We start from the raw sequence: 15,025 nt of genomic DNA, 5'->3' as shown, positions 1-15,025 counted from the left end.
GATTTAGAAAAAAAAAATCTAAAAACAATACCTATTTCATTTATAGCTAATGTTGTCGTGTGGCAGGTATAAGTACCGCACAGTATTATGGCGTTTTTATTTTTAGTTATTCCTTATCTTTGTTTGAAAAGAGAGTGCTAAGTTCAATAGTTGGCTTGATGAAGCAGTAGGTTGAGTGGATAGATATGCAATCATTTTGTAGTGATAGGTAACCGTTTTGATGGTTCGAACCTTGCAGCCGTCCAAAAAAGTTTTCATTCTACATTTTAATTTACATACTTTGTAAGTTTGTTTTTTTCTCTGGTTTCTAATTCATTCACGAACGCTTCAAAAATTTAGATCATATTAAAGACGAAGCGTATTTAAACATAAATACGTGTTAACCGTGACATGCATATATAAGTTAGTGAACAAGTTAGTACTAGATTAACCAACTCGTGTTGGTTTTCATTGGATCGTAGAAAAAAAAAATACTGTTTTAAAAACATTTTTTACGAGTCTGGGAATCGAATTCCCAACAAAAATGTATAACACGAATACCGTTACCGCTCGGCCGACGAGGAATTACTGTTTGCATCGTAAAACGTAGTGTATTGACTTAGATTTATGCTATTGTTTTGTTTGTTTACATTTCAAAGCGCCTTATTACTGTGCGATACCTATAATGCGGCCCATCCAGTCAATAATATTGGCAATAATGCTGACTAAATAATCTTTTTGCCACAAACTGCACAATCATTTTACCCAACATTTTTATTCTTTATTGCAAATTCAAATTCAATATGATTGCCAATGTCTTATACATACATTGACAACGTTATTGCCATTATTATTGAATGTTGTAAACTCGAACACGGTGTTATTTCCCCTTATCGGTGCAGTAGACCGTGACTGCCACCACGTAAAAGATTATATTTTTCATTATCTTAATTTTGTTATACAAAGTTTATATCGCAGTTGTTAAAATATATTATTATATATTTTGTTTGTAAAACGATCAAAGAACTAAAACATAATGTAGTAATACTAAAATTACTTCTATCTCTGGTGTTGTGACGCGCACCTGCTAAAATGTAAACAATGAAATTACTTGACGGTATTTTGAGTACAGTAACAGACTTTGACGAGTGGCACACTGCAAAATATAGATATATCAAATATTGTCATTATGTTTTTAAAGGTTGTGACATAAATGTCAATTTGACAGTAGATTAAGGCAAGCATTTGATTTACCCGGCGTTGCCAAGCGCGCCGCCATCTTAGGACTACAAGGTTGTACCATCGTCAAGTGATTTGCTTTGACAATATTTCTGCTTGGAGGTTGTGACTGTGGATGGGACGCTTAAGGCTTTATTCCATGAGCGGAATCTGATTAACAGTTTCAATATTTCAAAAGAAAAGAGAAAAATATGCTTGACTGCCCGCTTGAAGTACATGCACCTACCTTTAAGAATATGGTAAACAACAAGTCCAGCGATTTTTCCAATATGGTCAACCGAAACGTTGCCATCTAACGCTAATCCCAACTGTTCAAACACAAGATCAGCACCTAAACACTATAAAAACAGAAAAAGAAATAAACATGTGTTCACATTTAAAAAAAAAAAAAATCTAATTGCTACAGTCTACAGATAATGGCCTATTCAGGAGTGGTTCAAATTTTGAATTTAGAGAGATCGAAAACGGAAATAAGACGGCAACAATTAACATATTTCGGACGATGAAATTTAAGTAAATGTTTTGACACTTTTCTCTTTTTTTTTTTTTGGACAGAAAATGGATTTAAGGCCGTGCATGGGCGGAGGAGAGGAGTGGGCGTGTTTGATGTTGCACATTTCATTACCTCCCATGACCAGACTCAATCAAACCGTGTCTGCTACATGCATAATGTTGCCTGGTTGCGTTCTATTCTCCCAGAAGATCTTCCAACATATTTTATTCATTTCTAAAAACATAGTTATTTTTATTACAAAAACATTTAAATTTTCGTTTAACCTTCTGACACCTCAAGAGTACATATGTATTCTGGATTGAATTACGATATAATGACATAATGCTTCAATGCTTCAAGAGTATAGGTATCTGTCTTACATTTTCTTTAAATATAAGTGTGTTGTCTTTTTCGTGCCCCTCCTCCGCCGCAGAAGTTTCAGCTTCGTCGTTATCAGAGTGAGGCTCACCATCGTCGTCATGAGACCCAACTTCCTCGTTATGAGAGTGAAGTTCGTCTGTGAAAAAAAAAAAAACAACATCAAATTAGATTTGGAAATTTGGAGACTAGCCATTAAAACTTGTCATTTAAAAAAAATGCCCTTTTGAGACCGACGCAAACGATCTTCCTTTATATAAGCGCTGTTCATGGTGTATGTTTTGACATTGAATCAGTACATATTCATAAAGTGTTCGCGGGGCGAATTATATCTTTGACAGATATAGTTTATATTGGCGGAAGTTAAATAATGGTACGCTTACTTGTGTCTATATCTGTCTGCGCTATTTCATTGGTCGTTACTGGGCAAGAAGTTATTTTGTTTTTAGTTACAAATATATGCATTATCTAAGCCACAGCTTTCAAACTACCCATGTCACTGATTGGTGAAATATAATTATTGATATCTACCTGTCAACAGATAGATGTAAAATTTTCGATAATAAAATAAAAGTAATTGGAATTTTGTATTGATTATGTGCTAAAATTACTGTATAGAATGTTTGTTTTGGTTATCTTTTCAAAAGCACCCGAGACGCGTAAACGCTGTACATTTTAATCTTTAATCCTAACCCTGCTAGATTTCTAAAATGGACTGGTCAATCATTGCAGTCATCTGGGCAGCATTACTTAGTATTCAAATGGCTGTTCACAGAAAATTTACTGACTGAGTAGTGAGAAGTGGTCGCAAAGGAAAAATCACTTGCCGCCAGCAGGCTAAGGGTTAAACACCACATTTTTGTATTCTACACGGAAAGTTCGCATAATCCATTTGTCATTCATTTTTTATATAACAGATATTAAGAGGACGTGATTTTACTCCAGAATGGGAATGGGTCCAAAATGATGTTGTTACCAAGGATGATAAATTCCAGTGATTGTTGTATTGCTACAAGCCATAACCCTCTAGTACCATTGTCGCCAGAGAACCTGTTCTTTAGGTCGTTTTTGTAGGCTTCAAACCCATCTTCTCTTAGGATAATTTCAGTGTGACAAGATTCGTTAAAACCAACTGCAATATCTAGCAGAATCACCGAGATCTTTTCGAATGTCTCTTTCGTAATGTATGTAATATTTCCTTCGTTGAGACTTGCAAGAACACTGGAAACATTCATGCACTGCAAAGAATGAACATTTGAAAAATTAAACATTATATTTAAACGTAAATAAACTTATTTCTCACATCAACTTGTGCTAACTTTATACGCCATATTAATATGAAACCAAATTTGGAGACCAGTGACAAAATGTTCTGCATCAGATTTGGTGATTTTTAGTACTTAATTTTTATATATTTGAGAAAAAACAAAGCCTTTTATCAGACGATCAAAGATGTTCGCTAGAGTTTCTGAATATGAGATGGGCGAAAGTTTTCACAATTACAGAACTTCTTCAAACTTTGGATACTGAAGGACAATCATCTGAGAAATAAAAATAAGCAATAAAAATCTTAGATCACTAGTATTGAAAAAGAGTTATCTACCCTTACAAACGACATTTCACCCAAAAAGTTCGCACATCTCTTTAGAAACTCTAGCGAACGTCTTTAAACGCAATCGGCAGAAGAAATGGATAAGGGTGTGCCGAGGCTTTTTGTCGTGTATGTTAGCAGAAGATTTTTTCCAAGATTTCTTCGAGGTCTGTTTTTTTTTTCTTCTTCTTTTTTTCAAATCTTGCGGCAAGAAATTAAGTGCGGTACATCATTTTTTATTGACTAATTGTTTTCACTATATCAACTCTTTGATTGCAGACATACGGAAAAACCTTTAATGTTATATGTAATACAATGCCATTAGATCGAAATTTTTTCTCTTTACCGACTTTATATGCATTGAGTACAATATAACCTAGCCACAAGCCAAAGCTATATATATTGATCCTTACTGATTTTCCTTTTATTCCATGGCTTTTTCAATTATTTAACCCAATTCTGTAGTTCCGTTTCAGCGAAAAAAGTATATTTGACATTTATTTCGATGAAAATATCAGACATGTACTTCCTTAATTTACTGAAAACATGTAATACGATATGGCATGTCAAACGTTGCTAAAGTATACATGTATATGTATATGTTATTACTATTGTATGTTTGTTATTGTTATTCAATGTCGTGTCATTCATATTCTAAAATTTGCTGTTGTATAATGCAGCTAACTGACATGACTATTTTTGCCTCGTTTGTTGATGATTCCCGTGAATCTAAATGAACCGCGCCATGGATCCGCTCAGTCTGGTGAGGATCCATGCTGGTCGCAAAGCCACTATGTTGGTTTTCTTTCTCATGGTGCGGCTCAAATCTATTATAGTCCTTGTATAGACTGCGAAAATATTTCCGAAATTTTCCTCAGCCAGATATTTTTACAAGTATTATCTGTTAAAAATATATCTTTGGCAATACTGTCATAGAATATATTTAGATTCGCCCGAAAAATCTGACGTTGATTTCGTATGAACAGTAAAAGGAAAAGCGCGAAAGTAACGTCAACGCTGCTCAGTGATAACGGGCCGCTGTTTTGACGACGTCCGCGTATAGTTAGGGAGAACGTTCCTTAGATAACATCGCTGTTGTTCCGTCTGGTGAACAGAATGACCCGGAAGCTGATTTTAATATTAAATGCCACACAATATGTGCAATTTATAATATAATCTTGTTTACAAATGGAAAGGAAATATATATAAAAGAAATGAAATGTACTTTTTCGGTGTTCATACGAAATGAACGATAGATTGAATAGGATAGACAAATTAAACATGCACGATTCATGGATTTGCCAATCCTATTCTGTCGTTCATTTCGTATGAACACCGAAAAAATGTTTTATTTCTTAATTTAACGACGAACGCGTATGAACGATTTGAAAATTCAGTTTCATAGCTGGGTGAGTAAAATTTGAATTTTATAACTGAAAGTTACGTATTTTGCTTGTTTAATGAATTGCAGAACTATTGGTGTGTAAATATCATGTTTTAGTAAAACACACATCATTTAGCTTAAAAGATTATCTGATGAAAGTTTATTTAACACAGCTGAATGGAACGGATCAACGTCAATTTGTCATCATATGAAATACATGATTACGAAATATATGCATATAAAAGAGACGTAAATAAACTATTTGAATTAAATATAAAAGCAATACCAGTGGTGCACATGATTGATGACAAATAATCAGTTCATCACTACATGTACAGTAGTCGAAACTTTACCGCGATTGTTGACCTTAGGCTGATTATTCATATCGATTATTTCATTGTAGAAATCAAGGGTGCTTAGGGTAGCCATGCATATTTATATGGAATGAGTTTATAAACAGTGCAGTATCAAAGTATATATACTTACATATGATTAGCTAAAACTTTCAAATACACTAATTAATATTTATACAAATTTATATTTCCTTTTTCTCGTGGAGCTCGTGTTTTACGTACACTCCTTTTCAATAGTAGGTTGAGCCTTATTATGTATTATAATGCAAAGGTCAACCATCGGGGTCAAGTTGCGCACTATACATGACATACCTTTCTTGCCTACCAAGCGGGGAAAGTATACATTTGTCCGATCACGCGCAACGGATAGATACTCTTGTCTTTCCCCAAACAAGATGATTAGGATCAGATGATTTTTAAGTATTTTTCCTGTATATCTCATATAATAACTAAGTGACCCCAGGGCGGGGCCTCTTTTAATCCCAGGGGCATACTTTGAATAAGTTTGGTAGAGGACTACTAGACAATGCATCATACCAAATATCAAAAGCCTAGAAAAAAAACAAAGACAAATATCAAACAGGGAATGCCACTTACCAAAAACGCAGCCTCCCCAAAACGAAACCCACAGCACGCAGACGCGCACACCACAAACACACACACACACACACACATACACAAAGCCAACACATTAGGACAAAACGAACAAACAAAGGAACACAGTGGGGCACCGCCTTGGAACGGTCAGTGGCAAAAACACCACTGGGGAGCTTAAACCGGTTTATGGTGCGCACCCAACCTCACTCTTACCCCTACCATGTTCCAAAGACACGGGACATTGTAAATAAAAGTAATCCCCTCCAGGTGAATCTCTAACACACGTAATGGAAACAAAAAGGCATGGCATGTAAAACACAAAAATGCTCGTGTATAAATATATAAAAGCAAACCTTTAGAACCAAAAACGTATGTACTCAATGCCTTTTCAGAAGACAGAGCAACAAGAGAAACACCCTTAAGGGCCGACGAAACAGGCCAAAAGACAGATATCAAAACAGTTCAGTCCTGGTAGGATTTAAAACTGCTTATCATAGAGTCCTCCCCTCTTCCGTCAGACACAATCAAAGAGGGAAGCGTAGTGTCCAACTGTAAACGGGTTGAACACTAAACATGCGGTATGTCTCAAAAAACAGTTGGGTCGTAACCTCTTTATAAAACGTTTTATAATTTTACCAAATACATTTGGAAAATTACCATGACCCAAGATCTTTCGAAGTTTGTAAACCACATCCCCATAAAAAAAAAACGGGTTTAGAATGCCTTCTCGCAGAAGTGTCTTTAAATTACTATTGAATTTTAAAACTAAATCAGAATTACGATAGTAAAATTTAGCAAATTATTTACGCAATTTGTAATAACGGTAGCCTTGCTGAAGAAGTTTACTTGTAATATATTGATTACGTTCATTGAAATGCTTGACATGAGTACACGCTCTGGCAAACCGAATTAATTGAGAAATATATACCCCATAAGATGTAGCCTGAGGTACATCCCCATCCAAATGGGGAAAATTTACAATACTAAAATTAAAATCATCCCTCTTGTCATAAACTTTGGTATGTATAATATTGTCATAAATAGAGAGATGTAAATCTAAAAATGAAGCATCAGTATCCGAATTGTTAGTTTTATTTAACTGAAGCTCCCTAGGATAAATAGTACCCACCAATTGACCAAAAAACGGATTATCCATATTAAGTGTTTACCAGAGTTTTCGTAAACTTTATCGCAGTATCTTTCCACGTGGGTTTTCACAGCAGTTAGACATGATGTTAATAGTTTTAAAATATTTGTATTTGTACAAGAGCTTGAATTAGCGATGAAGCGAGCTTTATATGGTTGTTTATGCAATTTAGGAATCCAGTACATGGTTGGTAGTTTAATTTGTTGATCGTCTATACGAACCTTTAAATTAGAAACTTCAGTGATGTGATCAGTGACCAAATTATGGTCGTATGGTTTCAGACAATAAGATTTTTAAAGCTTTTTCCTATATAAGTCTATATAAAACTTGGGACCACCAGGGCAGGGCCTCTTTTCACTCAAGGGGTACAATTTGAACAATTTTGGTTGAGGACCATAAGACAATGCTACAAACCAAATATCAAAGGTCTAAGTGTTGTGGTTTCAGACAAGAAGATTTTTAAACAACTTTTTTTCCTATATAAGTCTATGTAAAACTTGGGACCCCCGGGGCGGGGCCACTTTTGACCCTAGGGGGATAATTTGAACAATCTTGGTAGAGGACCACTAGATGATGCTACATACCATATAGCAGAGCCCTAGGCCATGTGGTTTTGTACAAGACGATCTTCAAAGTTTCCTATATAAGACTATATAAAACATGTGACCCCCGGGGCGGGGCCATATTTTACTCTAGGGGGATAATTTGAACAATCTTGGTAGAGAACCACTAGATGATGCTACATAACAAATATCAAAGCCCTAGGCCATGTGGTTTTGTACAAGAAGATTTTCAAAGTTTTCCGTATAGAAACCTATATTAACGGTTATGGTACGCAAATTGTCCAATTATAACGTGAACCTAGGTTCACGGTCGAAAACCTAGGATTAACAATCGATAAACTAGATTTTTCTAATACTTACCCATATTTTCGGGCGAAAACACGCCCAGGTTTCAACTAGGTTTTTCAATTGAACTTTGAATTTCGGCCGTTATTCTAAGTTCACGAGTGTGAACCTATGTTTACGGGAGTAAATCAGGGTTCACGAGTGTAAAGCATAGTTTACGAACGTGAACATATGTTAACGATCAAGAACTTAGGTTAACGACCGTGAACATGGGTTTACGGGCGTAAACATAGGTTCACGCTCGTGAACATAGGATAATGACCATCAATCATAGTTTTGTACGAGAAACCAAGTTTATCGGATGTAAACCTCGGTTCACGTTCTTAAACTATGGTTAACGCTCGTAAACCCAAATTCATGGTCGTAAACATAGGTTCACGTCCGTTAACAATGGTTCTCGGCAATCAAATTATCAAATAATTACATTCTTGGTCGAAAAACTATGATAATTGAATACTTACATAAATTTTCGAGCGAACACACAGGATAACGGGAGTAAACTATAGTTTACTCTCTTGAACCCATGTTTACGTCCGATAAACTAGGTTTCTCGATTGAACTTTAACTTCGGTGTACAACGTGAACCTACACTTACAAGCGTGAACTATGGTTTACGAAGTAATCCTATGTTTTTGCTCGAAAGAATAAGTTTACATGCTTTTACGTTCGAAAAACCTAGTTTATCTATCGTTAAACCTAGTTTTTCGACTGTGAAGCTGAGTTCATTTATTATTGGACAATTTCCATACATGCCACGTCCGTTAACTATGGTTCACGATCATAAACCTAGGCCCACGGTCGTAAACAGGGGTTCATGTTCGTAAACTCGTAAATATAGGTTCACGGCCGTGAACCATAGTCTATTTTTTAATTCTAATATTTCGACCATACACCATGGTTAACATTTGAAAAACTAGGTTTCTCGAATAAACAATAATTTTCGCCCGTTATCCTATGAGGTTTGATTGGATTACGTTCTCGGAACCTGACTTTTTTGTAATATTGTAATTTTTGCAGTTTCAGATTCCCAAGTGAGAATTATGTGCCGTTTGTATCACTAATGAAGCAAACACATTGTATTTTTTTCACACCATCTATAGTCTGTAATATCCTTACACTACCTTCACAAGTTAACCAAGATGGTTCATCACAACAATACCCTATGCTCGCCTTAGTTTGATATGGAGAACCCATAATATCTTAGATATTGCAAACATCTTTCCCGCACAGTTTTCATTCAGTGTTTTGTGGTAGCCAGCCTTACTGTACTTTCAGTACTTAGATTTAGTATCGCTATGAGACATAAAGTAATGATCTATTTCAACAGCTTTAGCAAACAAATGTATGCGATACTCATCATATGCTCTACCATGTAATATTACACGAGACACATCTTCTACAGTTTCACAAAATTGACATGTTCTATCCTCAACAGGTAACTTTTCAAATCTTCCTGTTTGTATGCGTAATGGAGCTACTCCACACCTAAATTTACTCAATGCTGACCTATGTTGGATTGGCATAATTAACTGACAATAATTTTCTGTGCAGAGTTCATTCTTAAAAAGACTGTATGTACGCAGTTTACATGTATCAGCTATTTAAATTTTCTACAGAATTAACAATCATTATCTCTCACTTTAATTTACAGACATCCAAAATCACGAAGTTCTAGTTATTACAAATATTGACGGGGCCAAAACCTGCTACCTTAGCACCCTTCCCAAAAAGATTTATTTACTTATATAATATAGTTAAAATAAATAAAATACATGAACAAGAACATACTGTCTACATAAAGAAACAAGTTTAAAGTCAAATTAACATTTACAGTGCAACAATGCACTATTTTCTTACAGGTGTTGCCAATGTTCGTAAAATGACCTTGAAATAATGCGAATGATCAATTTTGGAATGATTAAAAGATTTTGTTCAATACAAATTTGTACTTGCAACAAATAAACAGTCTGTTGATGTGTATGAAATTGTAAAGAAATTGATATAATTTCTTTTTGTTGAAAGAAAACACACTCTCCTTATATCTTTTCATAAGTTAAGAAACACTTTTCTTACAAAAAGGCGAGACTACACAGGTTAATATCTAGGTTAATTAATAAGTAAGTCACTATAGAAAAACATGTTGTTTTTCTCACGAAGTGCACATAAAATGCATCTAAAGTTATTAGTCAGGTCATATAAGTGTTATATTGCAGTAAAATGATGGACATTGTGCGTAACTTGAGTGACAATTTATCTATATTTTACGAGAAATATTTTTATTGTTTATTACTTTCGGTTTGTACCAGAATTCATTAATTTTTGCTTATGTAAATGATGTATTTGACCGATCTGTATAAATATGGAGACAAAATGTACATAGCTGGACAAAGCTGTAAGGGGACGCCCGCTCATACAGCAACCACGTGGTGGTTCGGAAACCGGCCAGGGCTAAGGCCTTGCGCTGTTTACAGCCTGAGAAGGAACGAAGACGGAGACAGAGAGTTATGAAATGCTTTAAGGCTTACTTGTGCTAGATGGAATTTTTTTAGCTCTGTCAGTTAGAAGTTATACTGTTGGTGACAAAAAATAAACTAGATAGAAACAAAAAAACAGTGTTTTAAGTTATTTATCCGGATGACTTAAGGAGCGGCTACACTACACTGTTGATATGGTGCCGTGACCAAGGATCGAACAAGATGGAAACATTGTCGCGGAAACACAACAAAAGAAGTACTACACTACAAGAGGCTACTTTGATCACTGGCAATACGATAGCAGTAAATGGACCAAATATATTTTAGAAATCGTCGCAGAAACACAACAACAAGAGGGTCATGATGACCCTGGATCGCTCACCAGAGTAATATGAGCTACATGTTTCAAATGTCAAACTGATGATATTTAGAAATTTTTTGGAAAATTTTCCGATGTACAATCAAGTAACCCCTGGGGCGGGACCAATTTTACCCCGTGGGGTCATGATTTGAACAAAGTTTGTAGAAGTCCAATAGGCAATGTTACATATCGAATATCTAAGATCTAGGCCTTCTGGTTTATTTTATTTTATTGAAGATTTCCCTATGTACAATCAAGTAACCCCTGGGGCTGGGTCAATTTGACGCTGGGGGTGATCAAGATTTGAACAAATTTTGTAGAGGTCCACTAGGCAATGCTACATGTTAAATATCTAAGCTCTAGGCCTTCTGGTTTATTTTTACAAAATTTTGAAGATTTTTCTATGTACAATCAATTAACCCCATTGGGCGGGGTCAATTTGACCCCGGGGGTCATGATTTGAAGAAATTTTGTAGAAGTCTACTAGGCAATGCTACATGTCAAATATCTAAGATCTAGGCCTTTTGGTTTATTTTTAGAAATTTTTTGAAGATTTTCCTATGTAAAATCAAGTGACCCCTGGGGGTCATGATTTGAACAAATGTTGTAGAGGTCTACTAGGCGATGCTACAAGTGAAATATCTAAGCTCTATGCCTTCTGGTTTATCTTAAGAAAATTTTTGAAGATTTTCATAATTTATGTAAAATCAAGTGACCCCCAGGGCAGGGTCAATTTTGACCCCGGGGTCATGATTTGAACAACTTTAGTAGAAATCCACTAGGCAATGCTACATTTCAAATATCTAAGCTCTAGGGCTTCTGCTTTTTGATAAGAAGATTTTTTAAGATTTTCCTATGTAAAATCAAGTGAACCCTGGGGCGGGGTCAATTTTGACCCCGGGGGTCATAATTTGAACAAATTTTGTAGAGGTCTACTAGGCAATGCTACATGTGAAATATCTAAGCTCTAGGCCTTCTGGTTTATCTTTAGAAATTTTTTGAAGATTTTCATATGTAAAATCAAGTGACCCCTGGGGCGGGGTCAATTTTGATCCCGGGGTCATGATTTGAACAACTTTAGTAGAGGTCTGCTAGGCAATGCTACATGTTAAATATCTAAGGTCTAGGACTTCTGGTTTTCGAGAAAAAGATTTTTTAAGATTTTTCTATGTAAAATCAAGTAACCCCTGAGGCGGTGTTAATTTTGATCCCGGGGTCATGATTTGAACAAAATTGGTAGAGGTCTACTAGGCAATGCTTCACACCAAATATCTAAGCTCTAGGTCTCCTGGTTTTTGAGAAGAAGATTTTTAAAGTTTTTCCTTTCGGTTGCCATGGCAACCAGAGTTCTGCATGGAATTCAATTCTTTGAATAATTTTTAAAGAAGACCATCCAAGGAACATCCCTGTGAAGTTTCATCAAAATTGGCATGTTGGTTTAGGAGGAGATGTTGTTTAAAGGAAAGTGTGGACGGACGGACGGACGGACGCCGGACGGTGAGTGATCACAATACCTAACCCTGAGCACCTTGTGCTCAGGTGAGCTAAAAAGTAAAACACTACAAGTATTATTTAGATTACGAGTAAATAATATGATACTACAATGGATCAAATATATCTTAGGAAATTGTTTGGACACGCAACTAAATGCACGACATCAAAACGGCTACTTCGGTCACTGGGACAAAGGGTATGCATTGTCAGCTCTTGCTTACCTTTCAGGCAACATGTTGAAGAAGACATAACGCAACAATCATATTTGGCTGGGATGGTAAAACTGCTTAAATATCGGGATCAAAAGATGGATGAATACATATTCAATGATGAGAAATGGAACAATACCTACATAAGGAACGTAGAGAACCAAAAGCTATTAAACTGTTAACAAAAGGAGGTATTTTTTTCTGGGTGAATTTCAAAAGGAATTTTCAAGTATCAGTGGAAGAGAAACAGCAAAATGTATAAATCTAAAACGGTTAGTGGCTGTTTAAATACTATCTGATAAACCAATGTGGCTATTCGGAAACAGATAGATTTATTTAGAAAATGCAAGTTCAAAGAGAAGAAAATTAAAAATATTGTTGGTATATTAAGGTTATATTTTGAAACTTTTTTGATAAAAAAAAATAAAAACCGTAATAAAAGTCATTACGGTAGTTTGACAAATAAAAGTATCTATATCAAAGTAACTTATATTCAATATGAATAAAATAAGTATTCGGCGAGAAATTTAATACCAAAAGAGAAAGATATACAAGTAATAATAAATTATAAACAATTTTATGGAGTATTTGCGTCAATGCATAGATATCATAATATCGATTACGTTATCCGTCAACTATGTCGGGGTAATTAACAAAACAGTTCTGACATGTATGCAGATTCAATATTTCTCGATAAAAATATGAATGAATGATGTACATTTTCGCAGGGGAATAAATAACATAAAGTCGTTTTCTAACTAATGTGTCATATATTGGTGGAAGTGTGGCACATTATTCAGCAGACAGACAGAAATGTTTATTGTAATAAAATACAAAGTTATTGTGCAGCAAGCTAACTATTTGAAACAGCCTACTCTTAGAAACATGTAATCTTTTTTATGTATGTATATGTGTAGTTATCATGGGTGATGGGTATATTTCTTTTGATCATAGAGTAAGGCTAAATGTTGATAGTTGTTTTAATGAAGTCATTTATAATGTGTTTATGGTATAACATACAAGCGTAGGGGAACGCTTTACAGATCATATGGTTGAAATTACCATTTTTAACGTACGTAACGTCTCGGGAGCATACGAAATATGCTGTTAATCGCATGGAAAGCGATAAGGCTTGATAAGATAAATCTGTGAGCAATGTTAAGGTTTAGGAGTATATCACCAAAACACAGAAATATTTTATAAACGAATAACGTCGTTACCAATATTTTACTTAACCATTACATGTTCTGCCTTACTGTCCCGTACTGAAAATATTCTGAAAATGTTGTCCCCCTTTGAAAATGAATGCCATTTGTAAAGAAATAAAAATAAACAATTGCTGAAAACTGTGTTCCACTTAGTTACGTGAAATTTCAACCCTCGCATGCTATTGCAAATGAATCAAAACAAACATGTGTAACAGTTCTTTTGAAAATGGTGAGTTTTTGAAGGCGTTTGACTGCCCGGAAGTGGGGTCCCTTTAGGCAGTCCTTTTTTTTTCGGAATTCAATGTTTATATTAGTATACTGACACTTGTTTTGTTGTTTTTGTAATGATAGCGTGTATATTACTCTACAAAACAAGTGTCAGTATACTGATATAAGCATTGAATTCCGAAAAAGGACTGTCTAAATAGGCCCCACTTCCAGACAGTCGAGCGCTTTTAAAAACTCACCATTTTCAAGCAACTGTTACACATGTTTGTTGTGATGCATTTGTAATAGCGTGCGAGTGTTGAAATTTCACATAACTAGGTGGAACACAGTTTTCAGCAATTGTTTATTTTTATTTCTTTACAAATGACATTCATTTTCAAAGGGGGACAACTTTTTCGGAATATTTTCAGTACGGGACAATACGGCAGAACATGTAATGGTCAGGTAAAATATTGTTAACGATGTTGTTCGTTTATAAAATATTTCTGTGTTTTGGTGATATACTCCTAAACCTTAAGCTGCTTAAAAGCGTTGGTCGTTGGGAACGTAAAACACGCCCAAACGTACCCATTCCTCAATATGGGGAAAGAAGTCTGGTAATTTTGCTGACAGCCAGACTTCCGTCTCACTGATACCTTCTTTATGAAACTGAAGTAAGGTTATGATAGGGTGCTGCACAATAAGATAATAATTATAAAAAGGGGGAGTATATGTACAATCATTACTGTTTGATATTGAATATTATATGTACGTTACGGAAAAAGAAATTCAAAGCTGTTTAAACTAACAGAAACAACAGATTCAGGAGTGTAATGAACAAACGGACATAGTTTAAATTTAAGGAATTATTTTTTAAATATTTTCATCGAAAATGGTAGAAATATCTGATATCTAGGTAGTGCAATTTCCCGAATAGTTATCTGAGGTTTACAGGTAAATGCCACACACGGAGGACGTAGGCTAAACTAAACGTAAATTCTTA

General features: G+C 35.1%; 1 protein-coding gene across 1 annotated transcript in view; it reads right to left on the bottom strand.

Moving 5' to 3' along the window:
* The window catches only part of LOC123534216 (zinc transporter ZIP4-like), a 30,249-nt gene that overhangs the window by 11,926 nt on the left and 3,298 nt on the right, over positions 1-15,025 (bottom strand). Inside the window, exons 2-4 of the mRNA XM_045316355.2 lie at positions 3,066-3,327; positions 2,092-2,228; positions 1,445-1,556 (exon numbers count right to left, since the gene is read on the bottom strand). Of these exons, the coding sequence (XP_045172290.2) occupies positions 1,445-1,556; positions 2,092-2,228; positions 3,066-3,327 (511 nt within the window). The remainder of the gene's footprint in view (positions 1-1,444; positions 1,557-2,091; positions 2,229-3,065; positions 3,328-15,025) is intronic.

Source organism: Mercenaria mercenaria, chromosome 12 (genome assembly GCF_021730395.1).
Source record: "Mercenaria mercenaria strain notata chromosome 12, MADL_Memer_1, whole genome shotgun sequence".
NCBI lineage: Eukaryota > Metazoa > Mollusca > Bivalvia > Venerida > Veneridae > Mercenaria > Mercenaria mercenaria.
The sequence above is the reverse complement of the archived record's forward strand: the minus strand, read 5'-3'. Positions and strand labels throughout refer to the sequence as shown.